The sequence below is a fragment of the Plectrocnemia conspersa genome, unplaced genomic scaffold (genome assembly GCF_051122295.1).
Source record: "Plectrocnemia conspersa isolate PC_06_02 unplaced genomic scaffold, ASM5112229v1 ptg000014l, whole genome shotgun sequence".
NCBI classification, from domain to species: domain Eukaryota; kingdom Metazoa; phylum Arthropoda; class Insecta; order Trichoptera; family Polycentropodidae; genus Plectrocnemia; species Plectrocnemia conspersa.
In genome coordinates, this window is record NW_028277178.1 from 1,520,942 (window position 1) to 1,545,571 (window position 24,630).

Here is a 24,630-nt window from a genome sequence, read left to right on the forward strand (position 1 = left end):
CTAGCTTAGGGTGTTATCAGCATATGTAAATATATTTGAAGCAAATAATTAAAATAAAGAGATTGAAAACACGTGCTTTTAATAAATTATTCATTATTTGTAACAATAATCGATTAACTAAATTATATATTCAGCATGGAAGCAAAGGTTCTAAAATTCTATTTTCGCATTTTTAGGGCAAAGATAAAATTCAGAAGTAAATACTAATAAAAGTTATTGTACCACAAACAAATTTCGATTGGGATGATATTAATATTTAAGAATATATACCTAAGTACTTTTTGATTAATATAATTCGCAGACTTTTCGTTTGGAATTGTTTCAACACAGCGTAGATATAAATTGCTATTCCACTGTAACGTACAAGGTCAGTGCCTGTAATAATACAACGGTATATTTACAATTATTATAATAATGAGTATTTATTCTCTAGTTCCTCTTCCTTTTGACAAAACCCGCTCATCCAGGAAATATTATTATATAGAACAAGAACGGTATATTTAAACATATGCCGCTGGAAAAACGTCGAAAATATCCCGGGCGTATTTTCACGGAATCATTTGGAAGTCCGGAAATTTTCGCAAAAAATACATACCAAAAAGCACGTACAAACATATGAGCTATTTGTGAAAAAAATATGGAAATGCACAAATCGGCGAAAAACACGAACTGGGGCGTTTTAATTTTGAGGCCCGTCTAAAACATGTGATGCTCGCGGTGCGTGATAACCAGAGCCGAATTTATGGTTAGGGACGAAGCATTATAACAATGATTATGTTGTATAATAAACATAATATATTTTTTATTCTTCAGTTATTATTTGCCAAAGGTAACCACAATCAACACCTACAGGTATTGAAAATCCAGACATAAAACAAAGTCTATTTGATTAATTATAAACTATAAGTCCAAAAGAATAAACCTGTTCGCCGGATGTTACACAAATTAACAATATGACGTAGACAAAACTAAAATCAATACACTTTATTATAAGAAAAATAAAATGTTGCTAGTGTTTTGACTATGAAATTGTATGAAGCGCAATTGTGTCACTCTTAACAGCCAACAAAATATATTTCTATATTTGAATACAATTTTAAATTTATATTTATATGTTTATTACTCTTTACATGCAAAATCAAGCAACTAAAAAAACGGGATGTTTTTGGTTAAAAACTATATGATTAATGTGAGTTATTTGCGATGTCAATTTATTTCCTATTACATTGATACACGGTGAGTATTTTTTTAAAAGCTCAAATTACACCGCTTCATTTTATTTTCCTAATTTGATAACCGCGTCAATGAAGATTCTGTTTATTGTTTACTAATTTAAAACGATAAAATTGCATGTAGCGCAATGATGTCACTCTTAACACTCGACAAAATATTTTTTTAGATTTGGCTAAAATTTGATATATGTATTTAGTTGCATATTCTATATTTGCAAAATCAAATAATTTTGGGTGGTTGAGTGAAAAACTATATATTTTAGGTTAAATATTTGCAATGTTAATCTATTTCACCTTAGCATTGATTAACGGTAATTATTTTTTTCAAAACTCTATAATTAGACCAATAGTTAACTTTGTTTTTATAAGCTTAATTTTAGTTTTACTAATTTAATAATCGGGTTGGTGAAGATTGTGTTTATTGTCTACTAGCTTAAAATAGCAAAATTGTATATGGCGGGTGATATCATCGCTTTATTGACGCGATTATCTAATTTGCTAATCGCGTCAATAAGCATTCTGCCTAATATACACCAATGACTTATACCGTCAAAATTGTATGTGGCGTGATGATGTTACTCTTAACGATCTGTATCAACACAGATCGTTAAGAAGCAGCAGTTGTGTGTATTTTTTATATAAACTGTAGATTTATTTTACTTTAACATATGTTTATAAATATTTACTATGTCAGTTAATATATAAAAAATGCACGTAACAGATTTTAAAACAGCATTGAAAACATTGATGAAAAGATGTAGATCAATAATATCAAGAATAAAACGATATTTCTGCCACAAAGATAAGATATGTACATAGATTGAGATATTAGTAATTATAAGTGGAGTTGGTTGCTAATAAAAAAATAACTGAGTCTAAGAATTATTCATTTTCGATATAAAAAAATACTCATTTTTACTGCTTTGATGACTTTAAAAGCAAAAATATAATATTAAGAAAAAAAAATATATTTAATTAAAAATGTGACATAAGATTATTGACTTTGCTTGAATTTAATAGATCGGTCAACTATATTAAAAAATAAACTAACTTCCTGCTTTTAATAGTATATGTTTTGTAAAGAAATATATCAAAGTGCAAAAACAGATTTGTCCCTTTCTCCCACTTTTAACCAGTTAGCGTCGTAAAACAAAGGTTCTCGTTTCTTGCCCACTAAGTATTAAATTACACACTATATTCTTTTTTAAGTTAAAAGTTTTAAAGATATTACTATTTTTTTATTGCTACATTTACTTTAACAGAATACTTTAATGCTTTTATATGATTTTAATAAACTCTAACATATAATTTATTTAAAGCTCAATTAAGCTCTTACAAAAGCGCTCAAGCTATTTTTTATCTTTATACTTAAAACAATTACTATAATTGTTTTTGAATTAATAATTAAGAATATATTATTTATTATTTTAATATATTATAAAATAAGGTTATTAATTTTTATTTGAGAAAATGTGAACGTATTTTTTATCATCAAAAAAAGCTTCATGGTGAACAATAGAGAGATTTAATTAATGAATTCTGAGAAATGCAATTTCGAATTCAAGAATTCTCGTTTATATTGCATATTGTTGAAATAGAAAATTAGTAAAACTTTATAGCAATGTTTTTATATTATTAAAATAAGAAGAAGCTACAGAAGTCTTACATGATTTAAACAATACCAACTATATAAAACAGTGCAATGTTTGGAATATAAAATTCTTGATAAATGCGGATCTGATTATTTCAGTCAAGTTATTTTTTCATATCAACATTCAAATGCATGTAAATCACAGGTAAAATAATATTACATGCTTGTTGTTGTATGTAAGCAGAATAAACTTATTTGATTGTATATGTGAGAAGGCGCGAAGATGACACGAGAAAGACTAGACAAAATGGGATTACTTTGATGTCAACCTTCGTTGAATATATTAGGTATAACCACACGCAAGAAAATTACGTATACGGCAACACTGAGAGCTCAATTTTCGTCCGCTTCGGTTGGTTAACATTGGATTACTTTCATGCACGTGATATTTTTTTTACATATACTTTAAAAACGGCGATAAATAAAATTTTGTATATCTAGATAAGTTATTCTAAATGAAATATACGTAAATAATTTTCTTAATTCTATTTTATGATGGCAAATCCAATGCGAAGTTGCGCTGGAACGATCATACTTAAAGAGACAAATACCTGATTGAAAAAAATATAAAACAATTACCTTGTTTATTATCCAAAATGACAGAAACTATGGGCGATATCAGATGACAGCATCCAGCGACCAGGAGAATAATCTTTCGCCACATTTTCGAAGCCTTCTCTCCTGAATTTTTCATGTTTCACTAAACCATCATCACACATGAGCACTTTTTTCTCCCGTGAACACTATGCACATACACACGAGCACATCACATTTTTACAGGCTTCCGGTTCACGCCTTTCGCAGCGCAGGGTCAACAAAACCTTACATAATAGGGGACGATCATTAAGGTCTTTTGACGACGCTCGTCAACCCTTTTCCACCGTAGATATTTGCATCGTATTTAAATTTTATTCATGTATGCTCCGCCCCTTCCCTGGCTGCGTCTTTTAGGTGACAAACCTGAAAGTAATAGAAAAAAAACAAATTAAAAATATGTAACAGTAATATATAATATATAGAACAACAAGAGGTGTAATAAAAATATAGCTACAATTTCATTTGTTTTAAAAAGCATTTATTTATTTTGTTTTTTTTTTCAAAGTAGTCATTATCAAGCATAATACACTTATGAATCTAATTGTGTTCTCCTAAAATCAGGTTCAACTCTTGGTACTTTTTCTTAAGCCTTCATAGCTATAACAGGTTTGACATAAGAAGAAATCGTCTACATTGTATAGCTTAGTGCAAGTTTAGATGAACCTTATCGTATCCTAAGTTAGAAGCAAAGTTAGGTGTGTCAAGTTTTAACTTATAAAAGTATCAAACACAAGAATTTGATAAAAGTGTATTTACAAAAAATATACTTTTTGACATAGAAGAGGTGCTTGAGTCTTTACTTTTTTGGACCGCTTAGACCAGGGGTCGGCAAACTTATTTTGTAAGGAGCCAGATGATACATATTTAAGATTCGGTGAGCCAGGAATTATTTTTCCTTCCAACTTTTAGTCAAAATTCAATGATATTTGATTCGATATTATTATCTGAGGGCGGCTTTTTCTTTGAAAAATCCTTATAAAACTTTACAATGACTAAGCTATCGAACTTCTGTATGGTAAAACATACTATTCAACCTTTATTTATAATAAAAAAAATCACGGAACTAACGACGGTTCCATTTCACCGCTGACATATTTTTATAGTAACATTCTATGGTTATTTTTAGCATAAATTTTAGTATAAATATATATTATTAACAAAAAAATATATTTTTTTAATAAAAACAAAAATAAATGTATAGCAAATATATTATACAACGTAATTAGAAAATTTAACTGTCATTATTATAAACAAAGCTTTTAATCAATCTTTGTTAAAGAAATTAAATATTTATTTTTAATATAAAAAAATATATATTTATTAATAATTATATTGATTTAAGATAAATTTATAAAGAAAAATATTTTTTTAATAGTCAAAATTTTCACAAATATATATTTTTGTCATACAAAACAAAAAATCACTTTTCAGTTTCGAAGCCCATCGACGGAATACAAGACTTGCAAATTTCATTACGAATCAATATATATACTTCAATTAATTTATATTTATAAACCTTGCACATATTATATGTATATATTAGATAATAATAGTAAAAACTCACCCAGTTAATTTGAATCCAATAATTTATATTCAGGCAAGTCGAATTAACATGTAAAATCGATTACAAATATTTTTATAAACAACCGTTGTTAACGGCTACATTATTTTTTATTTGAATACTAATTTTTTATTGGTTGCTAGCCAGAGCCTCCGACTAATCAATAACAAAAATACTTAAGGAAGGTCTCCAGTAGCAACTAAAATAAAATAGTAAACATTTTTGTCGTTGAAAGAGTGTATTGTCATAGCAATAAAATAAATAAAATAGATATTATTGATTAAACAATCTTTTTTCGACATAAATTGTACTTGTTTTTATTGGATCAATCCGGGAAATAAATTGCCAAAACTCGTATTCATGACATAACAATCTTAAGCTCTCGAAAAACATATATTTATACACCAGCCCATATTTATTAATAACCATAAAACATAAATATAACTTATTCGCTTAAATATCACTCCTCTCCTTATCGATAATAATTTACCCGATCGTTTGATTTTCGTAGAATAATTTGAAGTAACTTTTTAACAGCGGAAAACAAGCTTTAGGTAAACGTTTACCTATCGAAAAACACAACTTTGAACATGTTAGGGTCATGCGTAATTGGCAAATATTTGAACGCAGCAAATCTCGTAACACAAATCAAATACACAACAATCCTTAATATAAATACAGTTTTTTTAATATTTTTATTTATAAATATCGATTTATCAATTTGCATGATTACGATACTTAGTGATCGCGTAATTCGCATTTAATCACAGCTCACACGCCACGACAATTAAGTTTGCAATTACCTTATCTGAGAGTAAATAAACCCATAAAAATGTTAATAGGGCAAAACGACCCCACTGTGACGTATATAATAATTAACAAGGTAAACCTTTATATAGTTAATGCTCTTATCATAATTAATTATATTTAATTCTATTTTAGATTTGCCGATTTAATCTTACCATTGGGTGTTCCAATTGTTAATAATAGAGTGATTCAATTGATGAACTTCTTTCTATAAAAACCAATATTCCACATTTCAGTAGAAAAAAATACAATTTAAAATATAATTATATGAAAAAATAAAATAAATAGAACAAAAAACAGAAGCAAAGCAAATACTACCACTATAAATAAAATATTATTCATGAAGCAATATTTTCAGTCATGATTATAGGAGTACAATTTATAAATGCCAAATTTTTTAGTTATTACACCAAAAACTGTAAGTATATTTTTCATATATATATATTTATTACTTCTCCTCTCAATTTTTGTGTATGGGTATTACTTTAAAAAGTCCTTTTTTTACTAAAAATCTTGAAGTACTACACCGAAAAATATCTAGCAAATTGTGAGAAAAAAGCTATGCATATATCTATGACATATTATAATTTTACTCCCGTAATCTTAGAGATTACAAGAACACACGTCCAAACGACTAATTTGATTAAGTCGAATACCAAGTCTACGATACACTAATAAATGTATCGTTTCAATCTAAGGAGACCTTCTCCGATGCTGTGACTACTGCAGATCTTCGCGGGATGCTGATTGTGAACTTGGAGATCCGAGTTAAAGCTGGCAGGAGAATTAGTAAAATTAAAATCGCCCTGATGGTGAGGAATTCTCGTGGAATCCGATATAAAACTGGAAAACTGGAACTACTGATTAGTGAGTACAACATTATTGTAGTCACCACACGTTAACATTTACATCTCCAACTTTGTTTGTCTTTGGGGGGACCGTCTCTCAAGACAAGGCGAAAGAGTCGAAATATTTGTAAATATATCAAACAAATAACCCAATAAACGATTTAAATTAAACATAAAAATAGAATAATAATATATTGGTCACAGGTTTTAGTTCCCCAAGATGTAAATTAACCTGTAATGATACGTAACATCAACGCTAGATACGTGCATTGGAATTGTTCCGGCGTAAATCGAACCGGGATTAAAATAGTCTTTGGCTATAAAAAAACTGATTGGAAGGGTTTCAAGAGTATTGTCGAGACTCGTATAGTAATTAAATTGCTGATGATATTCATTATTTAAAACCGTAATCGAACAAGCTAAAAATATAACTTATCATATTAAACTTACTCTATTGATTAATAACTTAATTAAAATTAAAATAATTTAATAAAGTAGTGGCAAAAACTAAATCCACTAAATCAAAAACATTAAAAGACATACTTATGATATTCGCGATGAATTTCAAAACATTAAAAATGAAACGTGGTTGCGTGAACTTGAAAAACGAATAACAGTATATAATTTATGATGCAAAATAATTAAATTGCTTAAAAATAAACAAACAGAAATTGTACCTTTAAAAACTAAAAATATCATTGCTGACATTAGGTACTGTAATAATATCGAAATGGACATTGTTATTATTTTTATATGACTAAAAAAGTAGACCGAGTACCTATCGCATGATTCATCATGTTTATGATTGGTAAAACCAAAGCCACCGAATACTATAGAAATTATTGTTCCTATATATTTATTTTTTTAATTACAAGCTATTTTAATTTAAACACTTTCATTTTTTACATAAAAAAATATTTTTAAAAATACGGGCGGCAAATCTTTCTTCTTTTGGAACAATAAATCTAACACAACATAACCATTGACAAAATATTGTTTCTGATCATCCGCTTCTGGATGCCTCCTAAATTTTTATATCAGGGCCACCACTCGCCAATTTCTTCCAATAAACAATATTACTCATTCTTTTTTTGTCATTTACGATTATTTAAAAGAATCTCATGAGAAATATTTATATGATTGATGATTGTGATATTTTTGTAATTTAAATGTTAGTGATTTATATTATTTTATATTAAAAATTGCATATATAATATTTATTTTAGATATTTCAAATATATTTATTTTTGATTGCTTATTGATCTTTCGTATACTTATGTATTTATATTAATGTTAAAGGTTACATTAATTAAACTTGAGTAATACATTTTAATGTAAATATTATAGAATACTGTATAACCATTTTAATCCCAGACAATTTGGTCTAAAATATGCAATTTTTTTTTGAAAAATCATTCATTTGCATTTTAAAAATAAATTATGTTATAAACATGTGTTTTAAAAATTGAAAGCTTTTTTTAGCATTTTAAATGATATAATGTAATAAAAAGCAATATTATTTAATTGTTATTACAATAAAAATAAGATTCTATTTTCATATTTAAATAAGATAAATTAAATTTGTAAAAAACACCCGTCAACACATTTTATTTAAATCATCTAGAATATTATATTTTTAGTTGTTAGCAGGAAAAAAATCAATAAATTATTTTCCAATTAAATTATTTTACTTAAAAAAACACATTTCACGCAATTTTTTTGTATGTGTTTTTTAATTAAATATAATTATTATTAATATTTATAATATTCCATAAAATTTAACAACCATGTTTAGTGAAGCATATTTGGTTGATTATTTGGGTAAAAATATGTCTGAATGGGGATAAAAATGTACAAATAGTAAAAAGAATTTCGTGTGTACAATACCTGCTTTTGTTATCTTTATCATAAAAAGGGGCCGGCAGGCCGCAACGGCGCGGACATTTCTGCTACATAGCAGAATTATTGATATTTGTTATGTACCGTTAGATTTGCATTATACATTTGAATACAACTTCTGCAATAAAGTGATATAATGTACGTATAATCATTGTGTACCTAATACATACGTACACGCTAAGTATTGCACTTTTATACTAAAACTAATTTATGGAGGTTATAAACAGCTTTGAATACAGAACGTCGTGTCTACTCTTTAAGCGACTATCGAGCACATATCCTTTATATCAGTGATACATTAGTACAACGAATACTTTGATTGTGAGTCGGATGTTACCAGATTACATTAGTCAAAATAAATAAAATTGACTAGTTACGCAGCCCTGTTATAGAAGAACAGTATATACAATACGGAATCTTTTTTAAAGCTTTCTAGAAGGCGTGTGTAATACAATTAAAAATTATAACAAACTCTTTGATATTCCACGGATTCGTCCGATATAATCAAACAGCCGAATGCAATATTTTTTAGGAAAACCCACTTTCGAATCGGATGCGACATTCCTAATTTATTAGTAGCGCGTTGTAAAACGGCGTCCCGTCACGCGGCGCCCTTGAACCCACCAAAGGCGTCTCGTTATCACCATAAATAAGGGGCAGAGTCACGATGCGAACGCGCGATATGCGCAACTCAATGAAAACACCGGCAGCCGCCATAAAAGTAAACATTTACACACAGATGGGATCTGCTGCTGCCGGATGACGCTGTGGAGCACAGGGGCGATTTTATCTTATGCGACGTGCAAACACCGCCCGGGGCTTTTCAGTCGTAACTCTCTATCTTGAGTCTCGGAGGCTGCGAAGGGAGATGACGTTAGCTGTGCGTTTTCTTAATGCGACGATAAATATGGTGGATTTATTGTGGCAAGGGATGTGCTGATGTGTGGAGGTAAGGAAGATTTAATGTGTCTGCAGTAGGATTTTTTTGTTTCTTAATATTTCACCATACAGAAGAAATACATATATATTTTTATATTAAGACTAAAAATAAAAACGATTGAATGTAATAATTTATGACTGCATATACAATTTAATTACTAAATATATGTATTGTATTGTTTTTGTAAAAGAAAATTTACCTGTATGAATAGTTTATTAGTCCCATATTAACATGCGCTTGCTCGGAATGGAGTAACACCAGTTATTTATTTTTGCTCTAAGATTTAAGTCATTTAACATAAAGCGATACAAATAATATATAAAACGCCTTATATACTGTATAGTAAATTTCTGTATGAAACAAATAAAAAACATTGCCATATTTATACTAAAAAATACTATAAAAATATTACGCAAAACCAAAATATCCACTAATATCAAGAATTGCTGACTATGTTAAGATTAGAATTTAATTTAAGTATAAAATAAAAATGCTTAAAAATATCTTACTTTAGAGGCATAGAGAGTCCGAGTCGACACCTTTTTATAAATTCTATAGCACAGCATTTGGGGTAGTCAATCTCAAAAAGTAAAAGCCTCTCGTGTAGTTCGTCTAGCTCTCCTAGATACTTTGTACAAGCTACAAAAGTCAGCGTTTGAATCATTACAGAAAGAAACGCTTGTGTCGAGTGGTAATCGGCGGAGTACTTAATATGCCCAGCACGAGAGGGAGTTTTGCTCTCCTCTTGTGTCCTATATGCTGCAGCAAAACAAGTGATTCAGACTTACGTTTCGCCTCAGATGCAACATTAATGATCCAACGGGTGGACGTCTTAGGAGTTGTTGAGCTTAAGGAATTTAAAGTCAACGGACAAGTGCTCGTGGTTTGCTTCGGGACAAATGTAAATAAATTAAATTTATGTTTCAAAGTCAGTAATGCTTTGACCTAATAAAAATAATGGTATATCGGTATTAATATTTTAGGTTACTTCTTAGGTGGTGAGCATTAGGTATGAATAAACATCTTTAACCCTTTGTCAGTCTTGTGAAATATGTTTGCTTGAATACATTTATTTCATCTACAATAAATATATTTGCTTAATATTGTTTGATGGCACACCAAAATTACAAAATGTAAACAGCATGAAATATTGAGAAAAATATGCTTTGTAAACAATGTGCTGTGTTTAATATTGAAGTGGGTAACAAACGCATTTTGTAACAAATCTATGAAAAGGGCAATATATAAAGAATTATATAGCGTTATTTTTTTACTTAAAAATAATTAAGTACATTAGACAATTATAAATGTGATTTTTTTAATTTATATAAATTAGTATTACTCTAAAATTCAATAATAAAATAATATTTATTTTAATGGTTCAATATAAGGTTTTAGTTTATTATTATATTTTTCATACAAGTCGGTGAATAGTGAATTTTATTGCTTTATAGTGGTAATTGCTGTGTAATTTCCTGGTAATAAAAATGAGGGATCGTAAATATTTTTTATTATTTTATATAAAAATTAGCTAGGTAAAGCTTAAATAATAAATTTATCGATTTTAAGGTTTTTTTATTTGCGACATAAAAAATAACTAATGTTACTTTACTATTTTTACAAAATTGAGTAATGTCTTTAATTTTATTTTGTCTTAAAAATTTACTTTTAATTAAAAAATTATATGAATAAATATAATTGTTATTCACATAAATATTATATTAGTTTAGATATTTGCTTTTTTATAAAAATATCAGATAGTTTAATTTATATGTAAACGAATTCACGATTCTACATCAAACTTTTTAAAATAATTATATACTTTTATTTATTTCTTGCATAGATTCTATTATAAATTGCCTAATTGATTATGTTGGATTAAAATACCTAGTATAAATTTTATCTTTAAGAAAATGTATTTATGCTAATGTTTCTAGTATTGAATTTAAACATTATTAAACAATAATGTAAAAGTAGTATTTTTAAATATAAGTCATCACTAAATACTGGTTACTTGCTGTATTTTTTAAGGGTAGAGAAATATACAAAAAACTTGCTAAGAAGCCTTGCAACTTATAAAAATTAAATTCACAATTTGAAAAAATAGTACAAAAACTAACTTTAAATATAAAAGCTGTAAAAAGTATGTAAAAAATATATTTTAAATCAACATAATTTTTTTTCAGAAAAATGCTATAGTTTGCTAAAATCCTTATATAAGTTTTTACAGCGTCACTTAATTAATTCTGACTATTAAAAACTACACGACATCAAGCTTCAGAAAAAAGCTTAAATTTTTTTTAAAACCATTGATTTGGAAAACATCGCACTTAATTCTAGTTTTTTGCAAATACCAGCTTATAAAACACAATAAATACAAATCGCTTAAAAATCACAGAAACCTTTATAATTTTTTGAGAAAAAAATATTTTCATAATGCTTTAAAGTTTTTAGTATTATAAAAAATATTGCTTAAGATATATACGAAATAAAATATAATAGCTAGTTTAAGTCACGAAGTGAATATTAAATATTATCTGCAAAAGAGTCGTTCAGTCATTTTTTTGAAACATATTAATTAAAATAACAAATAAATAATATACTTCATTGCCAATAACAGCTGATAACAGTTACCTCAAAATTTAATACCAACTACTAAAAGACATTTAAAACTATTTTTTGCATTTTTTTCGAATAAAAAAATGCAAGTTTTGAATTCAAAATGTTTCAGAAAATCACATTTGCACTAACACGAATTTCTTTAAGTTCTTAACTTTATTATAAGGGAAAATAACATATAACTGGCCAACTGAATGAATATGTTAAAACTAACTGACAGATTTAATTAACATAATTATAATATATACTTTATCTATTATAATAGCAAGAGTACTAACGACTAACTTATTATAAATATATATTATATATACAATATATGTATATTTAATGGAAACTACCAGTGGGAGTTTTCCTACGTGTAATTTTTCATTTTCCGACGCTTAGCCACTAAGGTAGGAAAGAAATATTAAAGAATTTCTTATTGTCCCCAGACAGCTTGCAAAATAAAGGGAAGAAAAAATATATAAATCATAAAGACTGTAAAAAAATCTATATGCTATGAGAAAAATATCTATAAATTCAAAAAAATGCATGATTTAAAAATAAATTCTTTCAAAAAGTGATTTGAAAATAATACTTAACTTTGTTTAAATATTTTTTTTAAGTTACATTTACAAAATTAGAAAAATAATCAGTTAAAAAAAGTGCTAAAAATGAGTCATTTTGGTGAAAAATAGAATCCTAGGTATTTAAAAAATTAAATACCAAAGTATAAAAGCAGTAAAATCAGCGTTTGATTTTTAATATGATAATATTTGTTATAAAAATCTTGTCTTTTTCATCTTTTTATAAAATAAATTCACAATTTTAAATTTGGATTTATTCATAGCTGACATCTATTATTTTTTTAAATTTTTTAGAGCGTTACCTAAATAAATTTTATCTTTACTTAAAACATTATTATACTCAATAATAATAATTTATCAAAGAAATATTATTGCATTTATAATTATGTCGTAAATAACATTTATCTGCCAACGAGAAATCACAAAAACTATACAAATACAAAAATTCATTTCCGAAACGCAATCGCATACGACTATAAAAGGCTCGCTGACGTAGATCATAACACATTGGCATTTAAAGGGTTGTATCCTTAAAAATTAAAATATCAACCCCATCACTTATAGGGCCCAGTAACAATTTTTAAAACACCATTCAATCCATGGACGGGACCTTTACAGACAAATTTAGAATTGCCCCCATAAAAGTAATGGAATAGACGGAGAAGAAGAAAAATCTTATTACTACAATAACGGTCCTCGGAAGGATCCTCACGGCCGTAAAATAAATTCGTGTCCCGCCGATTGAATATCCATTATTATTGATTGAAAAAATCGCATAACGCCGTCGGGGGTGGGGGTAATCTTTTCACAAATGTAGCGAAAGCCCCCTCGTTTATATCTAGGAATTATGCGAGTAATCTACTGTTATCGCGTCAAGGAGCCCTTTTTTGCTTTACCTGGGAAGGAAGGTTGTAGAGGAAAACTGGAAATGGGATCATTATCTTATCCGCGGCGTACATATTCATTCGCGGCATGATTAAGTGTTAACAGAAATGGCTGTATTATTCTTGCGCGCCGTGTGTGCGGCAATTTTAACGACGTTAAAGGGTTAATGGTCTGCCATAACTTTATGCGCGCGCTCCTTTGCGTATAACGCGTAAAAATGGATGCTAGATCGTGAATTAATGTCAGAGATAAAAATATATGGGTTTTAAAGCGGAGGGGCGCTGTGAAAAAGTGAGATTATTATGTCAATGAAGGTGTTTTTCTAAGATGTTCTGAAATATTTGGGCGTTAGTGCCCATAAAAAAAATAGCTAAAGTCATCTTAAAATATAAAGATAACCTATCTCTAAGATAAATCGTTAAAATAAACAAAATTGCGCACTATCTAGCAAAGTCGAAAATTATTATTGCTAGACTTGAAATAAAAATAGATGCGATACAAATAAAAATGTACGCGTCTATAAATTTTGATTAATTTTCTGAAATATGTACATAAAAATTATTGTGAATTTTTTTTTTATGTTTGTCACATCTAATTGCTTCACAGAATTAAATAAGTAAACACTTTTAGACAAAAAACTAAAGAGTGGAATATTTAAAAAAATGCTGAATAACGAGCCTAATCTACGACTTAGTAGTGACAGCTTAAGTCGTAGCCAAGAAAGTACTTAACCGTGCACTACAGAGGAAGCGTTCTCGAGTCTACCGCCGGGGCTTCGCCCTTAAGAATTTGCCCTCAGGTATCTGTGACTCCATATCAAAACTTACGATGCATCCATAAATAAATGTATGTATATACTAAAAGATAATATGCTACAAAATTAAGATGTCTCGCATTAAGAATATATGATTGATTGTTTTCGTTAAAGCGTTTGTAAGGTTATATGATGAGATTTAATCTTCTTGATATATTTATTTGTAAAATAGCTTCTCACGTGCCTCTTCAATTTTCATGATAGTGTTTTTATTGACCCCGCAAACAGCGTATTATGTTTCCACGTAACACACCTTCCCTTCGCTTCCTTTAGGTGTTCATCCATAATCCGACCTCACTCCGACGAGCCATCAATTTTTTGACGGATACACCAGCCCGTGGATGTAATCTGTGCTGAAAATAATATTTAGGTGCGAATAACATGACGGAGTGCGATTTAATTTTAGATGAAGGATCAACCGACGAAAATGTGTGCTGGAAGCAAATATCCCCTTGTCACGCACATCCTTTACCCGAAAAAATAAAACTATACGCGACACATGTAAATTATTGTACCTAGAGAATTTTTTCAACGGTGTGACGCAATTTTTATTTTTTTGAAATAAGTCAAAGCGGTTGTGATTTATAACGGTTTGCGCGAGCTTTAGAATAAATAGCTTATATATGTTTGTACGTTATAGTGAAATAAATTGAATATTACTAAAAAAAAGTATATAGGCAAAAATTTATAACAAATCTTTCTATTATGTCTATGTCATCTGCATACCCAAGAATTGTTTTTTGAAAGAAATATCCATTTAATAAACTGTTTTGTTTATTTTTATGCTTAATTAATTTATGCTTTGCTTGATTTGATAAGTATTATACTTTTGAATGAAAATGTGTAATAAATCACAGCATAACGTCGCGATTGCATTTTAGACGCTTTAACGATGAAAGTTCAAAAGTTTTTTTGCTGTATTAATACATAGCGTGTTCTTATCGTTTATTTAGTAATTAATCAATCTAATGCTCTTTTTGAATTTGAATTAAATTTAATGGTATCAACACGTTGAATACCAAAACATATTTTGTAATTAGTGTATTTTGAAAAAACAAATACTATATCCATTGTCGTAAAAGGACTTAAACATTGTAATACTTTTCTACTCATTTTATAATTCATGCAACGATTTTTTTAAGAACAGTATAATATAATATGATATTAACAATGATACTGTTTTACTTCTGATTTTGCTAATATCTATATGCACTAAAACTTCTGTTTAAGATGGCTTTCTTAGACATTATTTCCTTTCTGTATCACAACAAACATGAATACGTGTATACATATATATTACGATGGTACCATAGGGGTCCATCGCATCTAAATTGATGTGTACATTTTACTGATCTTGTAAAACATTGTCATTCCTTAACAAAGTCTACTTAAGAATATAAATATGTTTATAACTTTAAAAAAAATATATCAGCTGTACCTAGTTTTGCTAATATTTATAATATTTTTAAGACAAAACTAGGCAGCTTAAATCGTTGTTGACTGATTGACTCCTAATTAAATCTAAAGGTCTTTTGGTTACATTAAAATCAAAACATCAAAAGTTATGCGATTAAAACGTTTAAATATAGATTAAAATATATATTTTTTTTAGTTTTCTACATTTTATGATCATTTATGTTGCTTTTTGAGGACTTTCGTAGTTTTAATGATATCGTAATGAAATTTATTCTAAAAACATATATTGTAAATATCTCGATTAATGTGTTAGCTAATTTGATCTTACAGCTTGTATGAAAATGGTATTTTAAAAGTATTTAATGAATTAAATGTATGAAAAAAGTTAAGAAATTAAGAACGTTTAAGCTTAAATAAAATAAAAATTTGCATCTGTTCTTGATACTATTAAGAATATACAATGAAATTGTGGTTCTAAAAAATTAAATATTTAGAAAGTCTTGAACTAATGGGACTGGTTAGATTTGAACTATGCACAAAAGTTAGGCGTTAATTCTAGACTACTTAAAACAGCTAATAAATTAAAAAAGTTTAGCAAATGAGGGTCGCATAAACTGAATTTAAACTAAGAATTCAAAATCTTTTTGTTGCAGCGACAAAAAGTAAATCTATACAAAAACAGAAAGAGATCAGCACAATGCATTTTTCTTTAAATTAACTTAGTTTAAAAACCTTAGTAAAAAAATAAAAAAAGGTTAATTATTTAGAACGAAAAAAAAAATAAGTTTGTTTAAATATTTTTTTATTTTAGAAATAAAATGAAAAAAAGAAAATTTTGCTTTTTATTTTTTTTGTCAAGTTTTTGAGATTCTGATAACTGCTAGAGTTTTAATAATATTATCATGAAACTTATTTTTTAAATATACATATGATGTAAATATTTAAGCTATGTTTGAAAGCCAGTCTTATCGGGCATTTTAAAAAAAATTGTGGCTAAATAAAATACCGCAACTTTGGTGAAACGATTTAAAAGAATATATCAAAGAGTTAAAAAACGTTTACCAATAGAAATAAATATTAAAACTTTTTTTATGTTTTTATGAGATTTTCATTAATATTTTTAAAACACAGATCTTGTACATATTTTTAAATAACGACTAAAAAAATTAAAAACCCATCACTTCGGTAAAAATCTTTGAGAAAAAAATGAATACGTAATAAGCGTTTTTGAAAAAAAAAATTGAAAAAATAGTGTATAAAAATATTTAAAATCGTAATTCCGTTTAAAATATCTTAAATTAAATAAAATATCAGATATAGTTAAATATTATAAAATATATTTTTTTATTCAAAATATATATTATAGTTTTAAAATATATTTTTCTAATTATTAAGTGTTTTTTTTTATTACAATATGTGTTAATAGGCCACTTCTTGAGCGTGTTTTTTTGTCAGAATAATACAAAAACATGCTAAAATGAATATTAACCAAAAATACGATATGTGAAATATGTTTTTAAGTATATAAGGTTAAAATATTGCTAAATCTGCATTTTTTTCAAATTGAGTTTATTATTTAGCAGAAAATGACATAGGCTGTTTCCACCCATAATTATCGCATTGGTAAAATGGTCGTGAATTTGATGGGTACAGTACTTTTCTTAATTATTTGATATTTTATTAGAATCAACATAACATAAAGCGTTCTTGCTTACATTTTTTCACACACACGACAATATCCAACGAATAATAATTTATGAACTTTGATTTTATTGCTCTACATGAATTTAACTATTAAACCCGAATGTTAACGCAAAGTTGTCGACAATGACCGAATATAAATTCATACGTAATCGCAGCACGCGCTGTTCCGAGTTTTGATAAAATGTTTTTTTTAAAAAAAAAAACCTTCGAAAGGGATTTTCTTTCGTGTCTGAATGAAATATTTCAGCATTTCTCAGAGCTATTTTTTGCGCCCTTTATGCACATGAAATATATAATAAAATATCTTTATGTTTTTTAATAACAACGCTAAACGCACAGAGCGCCTGGCTTTGAGATTAAATTGCAATTAAAATCCGAAAAAAATATATTTCAATTATGGATCATACGGATTAGCAGACACTAGGGGGTTGTTAAAATTTTATATTAAAAACCGTTTGTACTGGATTATTTAATATGTCTTAATGAGAATTATTTATTATTTGATTTTAGATTTATGTCTATATTTTTAATATTGGGTTTTATTGCGTATCTGAATTTTTTACTATATCTTGGCAACGACGGTCCTGCCATGATTACGACTTCTAAGTAACAATTTTGCGTTACTAGAAGTAATTTAAATTTTATATTATATATATTTCGCTTAAATTAATATATAAAAAAAAAATATTTTTTTTGGTGTAAAAGATTTTAAGGTTCTTTTATTTCTTAGATTTGATCAAATTTGTGTTAATTTCATACTATCATGGCTTAGAATAAGAGGACAAAATCTATTAGGATTAAATTCTAAATAGGTTAAATTAGGTATTTTTGAGTTGAATATTATATTTAAAGAAACAATTTTTACCATGTTCATAATAAAAAAAACGTTATTTTACACTATCATTGAATTAAATTGCTTAAAAAATCAACGCACTATACATATTTTAAATTATTCGAAACGGTTTTTATTATTTGTTTATAGATAAAAAGTATAATAAAATAATATAATTAAAAAAATATTATTTTTATTTTAATAATTGTGAATTTCAGAATAATTTTCCATAAATTTATAATTATTAAATTTATTTTATTATGTAAACACTATTTTTTTGCAAGTTTTAATATTTTTTTTACGTATTTTACTACGTATTTTTAGATTGATGTTTCCCCAAAAAAAAATTTCGGCATCAGGAGGTGATTTTCAAATAGGTTTTTAAAAAAATGATTTTTATAGATAAAAATCTTGGTTCATCGTTTAAATGTACACTAAAACTGATTTTACTATTTATAGTAAAATTTCATTTATTATAAAATTAAGTGATGCATTATTTGTATACACATAATTGTGAATATTTTTTTTTAACAATATTTTTGATTTAGACTTGAAATTAATAAACCATTTATTATTTCAATTGCGACAAACATTATTAGTTATAAATGTAAATGCATGTTCTTTTATATTTTATATTTTAAAGGCTTATACCTAACTGTACATATTTTAAATAGTACCAAAATGTTAATAATTACTTGTTTATAAATAAAAAGTTTGATTGAGAAATATAATTAAAAAAATATTATTTAATTTTTATGAATAATTGTGAACTGCAGATTTATTGTTTTAAATAAATAGAACAAACATTATTTTTACGCTATTTTAAATAAAAAAATACAATATTTTTCTACCACGTTCAAACCACTTTTAGCTCGACTTTTCGCCAAAAATTTATTTCGGCACTTTCAGGAGGTGATCTTAGTACACTTTATTTAAGTCATTGTCGTTTTAGTGTTTTTAACCATATTTTTAAAATACAAACTCCTAATTTGTCATGATTCTCAATATAAATATATATTTATTTGTCCGTAGAGTTTTTATGTATTTTTAGTATTTTATATATCGTATTAATCGTCATACATTTATCATACAAAACTTAAACCGGAATTACAGTCTTAAATTATAAATATAATAATAAATTTGTGTCGAACAAAACCTTATTTGATAATTAGACGGAAAATATTCCTCTTGATACAAATTTCTTATTATAAAAATTATATTGCGTAGAAAAAAATCCGTCGAGAGTCGTCGCGAACGCACATCAAGAGAGCATTTATCATTCATTTTGACAATGAAACTTGAACATTTAAAAAAGCCAGATATGCAAAAAAATAAATAAGAAAGAAACAACACACAAAAGGGTATCTGAGACGAGGGTATCCACTACCACGCGCACGTGAGTGAGTAGAAGAGAAATCGCCCGAAAATTTTCTCACATCCCGAAAAGTTTTCCGAAACTGGAGGGGCGTGAAGAAAAGAGTAATGGATATTGATGAGTGCGCTTTGGTATTTTCCTTTTTTGGAAATCCCAAAAAGTGAAAGACGTAACGTGCACCGGGCCAGGCCTATCGAGTTTCGATACAGCGTCGACAAATGATACTGGGTCCTTGTACGTGACCGCAATAATATTGACTTTTTCCAGAGAGAAAACATGTATAACTACTTACTATAGTGGGGAAAGTCTAGATTCGAATGTGTGAGTTTGAGTGAAGGTGGTCAGTCAGAGGGTTGCTTATGTGCGTACGAGATTAGCTTTAGTAAGTGATACTTTTAATTTATTTCATCAGCGAGGGATAAATTATAAATACAATTCTTGAAGAATTGTAAGATTATTTTAAGATTTTATTATATATCTTACAAAATATAATTTTTCATTACAGCTTAGAAATTATTAAAAAAAATCAGTAAGCCCCAGGTGGTATGCTTAAAAAAATGCACGATATTCTCGCACATTTGCTATTGTTAAAAGCAGATTCATTTTCTGATGTATAAAAAATACAAAAATGACTCGCACATAAAAAGGAATTATAGCCAGTGTCGATTTTATCAACATTAGCAAAATTAATTATAAGCATACCTTAAAAGTATTCTTGCTCGATATTTTTATTGTTTAAATTTAATTACTTAAACAGCAATAAAATATATGTAATTTGGTTCAAGGGAATTATTCATTACATCCATTCCTATCGCAGACAAATATGGTTCAATAATAATTAGGACAAACAATGTATTATTAAAAAAAAAATTTAAGCTACCAATTGTAATAGAAATTTATGATAAATATAGAAAAAACGCTTGCTTTAAATAAATAAAAACCGTTTATTAGCATATATTTATAACATTATTTTGTAATGAAAAATAAGTTATTCTTATAAGAATAATCATTCTTGATATATATTATGCTTTTATTAATATTGATTATCTACCGTTGTAATATGACAGGCGCTAGCGATTTTATTGTGCGGTGATCGAAAAAATAGTAATTGCATCGATGAGATTGCACAAGAAGAAGAATATAACATAAAAAAAAAATTAGAACATAAAATGACTGGCAATAAAATCAGTACCGAACGTTTTTGATATAAATATTAAATTATATTTAGTATCATACACTATATATTGGAATCCTGGTGGTGGAATGACAAAGTAATCTTACCGACAAACGCGCAATATAAATATATATATATATATATATATATATATATATATATATATATATATATATATATAAAAGTTTAATCATTACTGTAAAGATTATATTTTACAAATAAATACGCTGATAGTATTATTGCAAAAATTAAAAGATTAAACAGCAGTGATCATGTCCTCAAAAATCATCGTATTCAGCAAAAAACGTGTGTCCTTTAGACATTTTTAGTATTTTTAATTAATTATAGCTTTACTAGCTTAAAATTTTAGTTGCAAGTGGTTTTGTATTATCCTTAAACTCAAACTAACTTAAAAAAACACTTATATTGTACTTATTTGTAAAAAAGAAAATAATTATGAACCAATACTTTGTATTTCATTACAAAGCATGTGCAAATATAGATCTTTTAAATAAAATAAGCAATATATAAAAAAACAATTGTAGAAAATAAGAGACAACAAAATTTTATTATTATATATTTATATTAAAATTATATTTCTGTGTCTATATATGTATTTTTAGCTACAATATACAATTAGCTATTGACTAATATTAATCAAAAACCATTAATATTTGTAAAACTTTCAATAAAGCAGATTGAGTCATTAGCTTTAATTAATCAAAATTTTATAATTCGCATGTAAACAATTTTTTTTTCTGACGTCAACGCAAAAATATATTTTTCTTGTATTGTGCTAACTGTTAAGCATCTTTATGCTTTTGTTATGTTTCATGGATGTTTGTTTACATCAAAGGTTAAAAATTTGATAAAAATAAACGGAATTTCAAGGAAAAAATTATAAGGCTTAAAAATAAGCATAGAATTTTACCTGCGGGTAGACGATTATTTTGGTTTAGATTTCGTTTTAAGCATGACAGTGACGCAAAAATATTTTATAATTATACTAAATGCGTTAAATTTAAAAGAAAGGCAAAGGTGTTTAAATCACCTGCTTGTTATATTTATTTGAGATAACTCTAAGGAACAGTTTAACAGACAACTTAATTTGTCTCGAAAGTATATTTATATAACAATAAAAAATATATCATAAAACAATAATTGTATTTATAATAAGACATATTGCACGAACCATCAAAAAATACATCCATCTCGAGACGTTAATCACCCAGAAGTACCGTAAAATATTACTCTTTATTTGGAATGGACGCGCTATCTATAAAATAAATTTTACTCTGCGCATATTACTATTGTTCTATGACTCACCAAAGTGGTTATCTCAATAATTTATATCAAGGCGTAAACAGCTTCGAGGGCGACCCTAAGACGCGATGCAATTTAATCGCATATATCCGCATCTATGATCCGCCAAAGCTGTCTTGAAGCAGAATTATAAAATATGTGTCACTTAGTCAGAAGAATAGATAACACAGGGACGCCACAAAGATGGTACGAAAAGACGCCACGGTGTCACAGCAGCATAGAAAAGCTTAAAACTGCAATAATACAAGTCACACCAGCGATCACATCACGATGAATCCCGGCTGCTTTGCAGACATTTCAGTCGACAATAACACAACTTGACACGCCAGTAAAAACTATACCGCCTGATTACGGCATATACATAATTTTTTCTATATATGTTAAAAAATCTATTTGAATAATCCTTTAGATCGTTCTAATATAGTGTCATTGTTTTTTTTAAATATATCTAAAAACCTCCTTAGACTTGAACTATTATTTTTTGTATAAAAAATATTCTTGTTAAATTATTTTTTTAAGTACATTAAAAGATAATGAAATATATATTATTTTCTTTTCATAGAATTTTTTTTATTGTATATTTTTTTATTTAGTATATTAAATGGGCAAGATTTTTTTATATTTTGAAATACTATGGCTTATTTTTAAATATGTATTTAAAATAATATGATTTATTCTATAATCGAAAATGGCTTCAAGACAAGCAATAAAGTTATTGCACATTGTAATGTGCACTGGGTTTGAGAAGGTTAAATTAAATCTTGACCATCATGCCCTAATAAGCTACCCCAATACGTCACGATGGTCAAATATCAATATATGGTATTATTGTAATACACAAAAAATATATTATAAGTAAGATTAAATATATTAAAAAAAAAATATATAGTGAGAACGTAAATTTATGTCATTAATGAATAACGTAAAAAGCAGAGAACCCAGCTTCAAAAATTACATGATTATATATTCATAGATAGCATATTAAATTAGGAAAATGATCATTAAACATTTTTCAATCAGATGTAGATAAAAATATAAAATTAAAAAATTGATTATACAAAAAAATAAAGAAACATAATAAGAAACAGTAAATAGTTGATACTGTCTGAATATTGCAGATACGATGATAGCGATTATCATAGACATAGTTAACAACTTAATATTAAATAATTTAAGAGCGCTTGCAAAACTAAATGGTCGGTGACAATTACAAAGAAATGCGTTGCTTATCTTTATCTCTTAGAAAAACATTCCATAGAAATACATCATTGCCGATTTTACTGCTAATATAAGCGCCGTAAAGCTGAATAAAGTTTTATCAGACAATAACAAATAGTCTGTTGCCGCCCTGAATCATCGAGATTGATTTGAACAGGAATATCTAATTCGCTATCTATAGGACACAAGCGACTTAAAAATTCGTATACTTTTAGGTTGATTAGGTATTATATTTACAATTATAGATAAAAACATTAATAAAAAATATCCCAGCTATCAGAAAAAATGCAAAGCACTTACTTATTGTAATAAAGGAAATTTAATATATTTTCGTGGTATTCTTTAAACATTTGTCTTTAGGAAAATTTAATTTAGAATTTAAAAGTCTTGTAAACTTTCACAAGATATTTATTATCTTTCTAGAGAAATTTATTCCTCGCTGTACAATCATAATTTATTCATAACAACGCTCTTTGGCATTACTTAGATTTGCAAGCAAATATTTACAAAGATGAACAACGAAAAACAAAATTAGAACAAATATTTATGACGAGCATTATTGCAACCACTTTTATAAAACCAGACATCGATCAACTAGTATTACTAAAACAGGATCAAAAATCTTTACTAGTTGTTAAATTTATAATTGTAAAATTGGTATTAGTAGAATAACTATGGTATATTTTTTAATTACGTAACTGCCATTTAACGTGATTTTTAACAATGTTTTTAAATTTTTTATTATGCCTGTGTAATGAGATTATCACATTTTACTATATAGAACCGAAAACGTAATAAGATAAAAATGCAAAAAGGCAAACACGGCCTCATTGGATTTTCTTAAAAGCAACTTTTTGTCCATCAGACGTAGTACATATAAAAAAAACCTTAAAATGTATTTGAAGTTTAAAGTGGTTTTATTTTTTGCCCCATCCAGACGTCCCCTTATAATAAGCAAACATTTAAATACGACATGGACGGCGCAAGGTTTTACAAGGTTTTTTCTCTTTATCTTTATCTTTTTCTCCTCCCAGCTCCGCTCGTCGGTCGAGCGTAAAAAAAGACGCAAACTTTTTAAGTTAATCAAAGGGGGGAAAAGCTGATTGGGCAAATTTTCCGCATTGAATTAAGCTCCTGAATATCTCCTGTCATGCTGAAAGTCGGTCAAT

General features: G+C 27.3%; 1 protein-coding gene across 1 annotated transcript in view; it reads right to left on the minus strand.

The window, feature by feature from the left end:
* LOC148225949 (kin of IRRE-like protein 1) overlaps positions 1-24,630 on the minus strand; it is a 152,843-nt gene that overhangs the window by 123,035 nt on the left and 5,178 nt on the right. The window contains exon 2 of the mRNA XM_088203691.1: positions 3,463-3,843. Coding sequence (XP_088059817.1) covers positions 3,463-3,577 — 115 coding nt within the window. The 5' untranslated portion in view covers positions 3,578-3,843. The remainder of the gene's footprint in view (positions 1-3,462; positions 3,844-24,630) is intronic.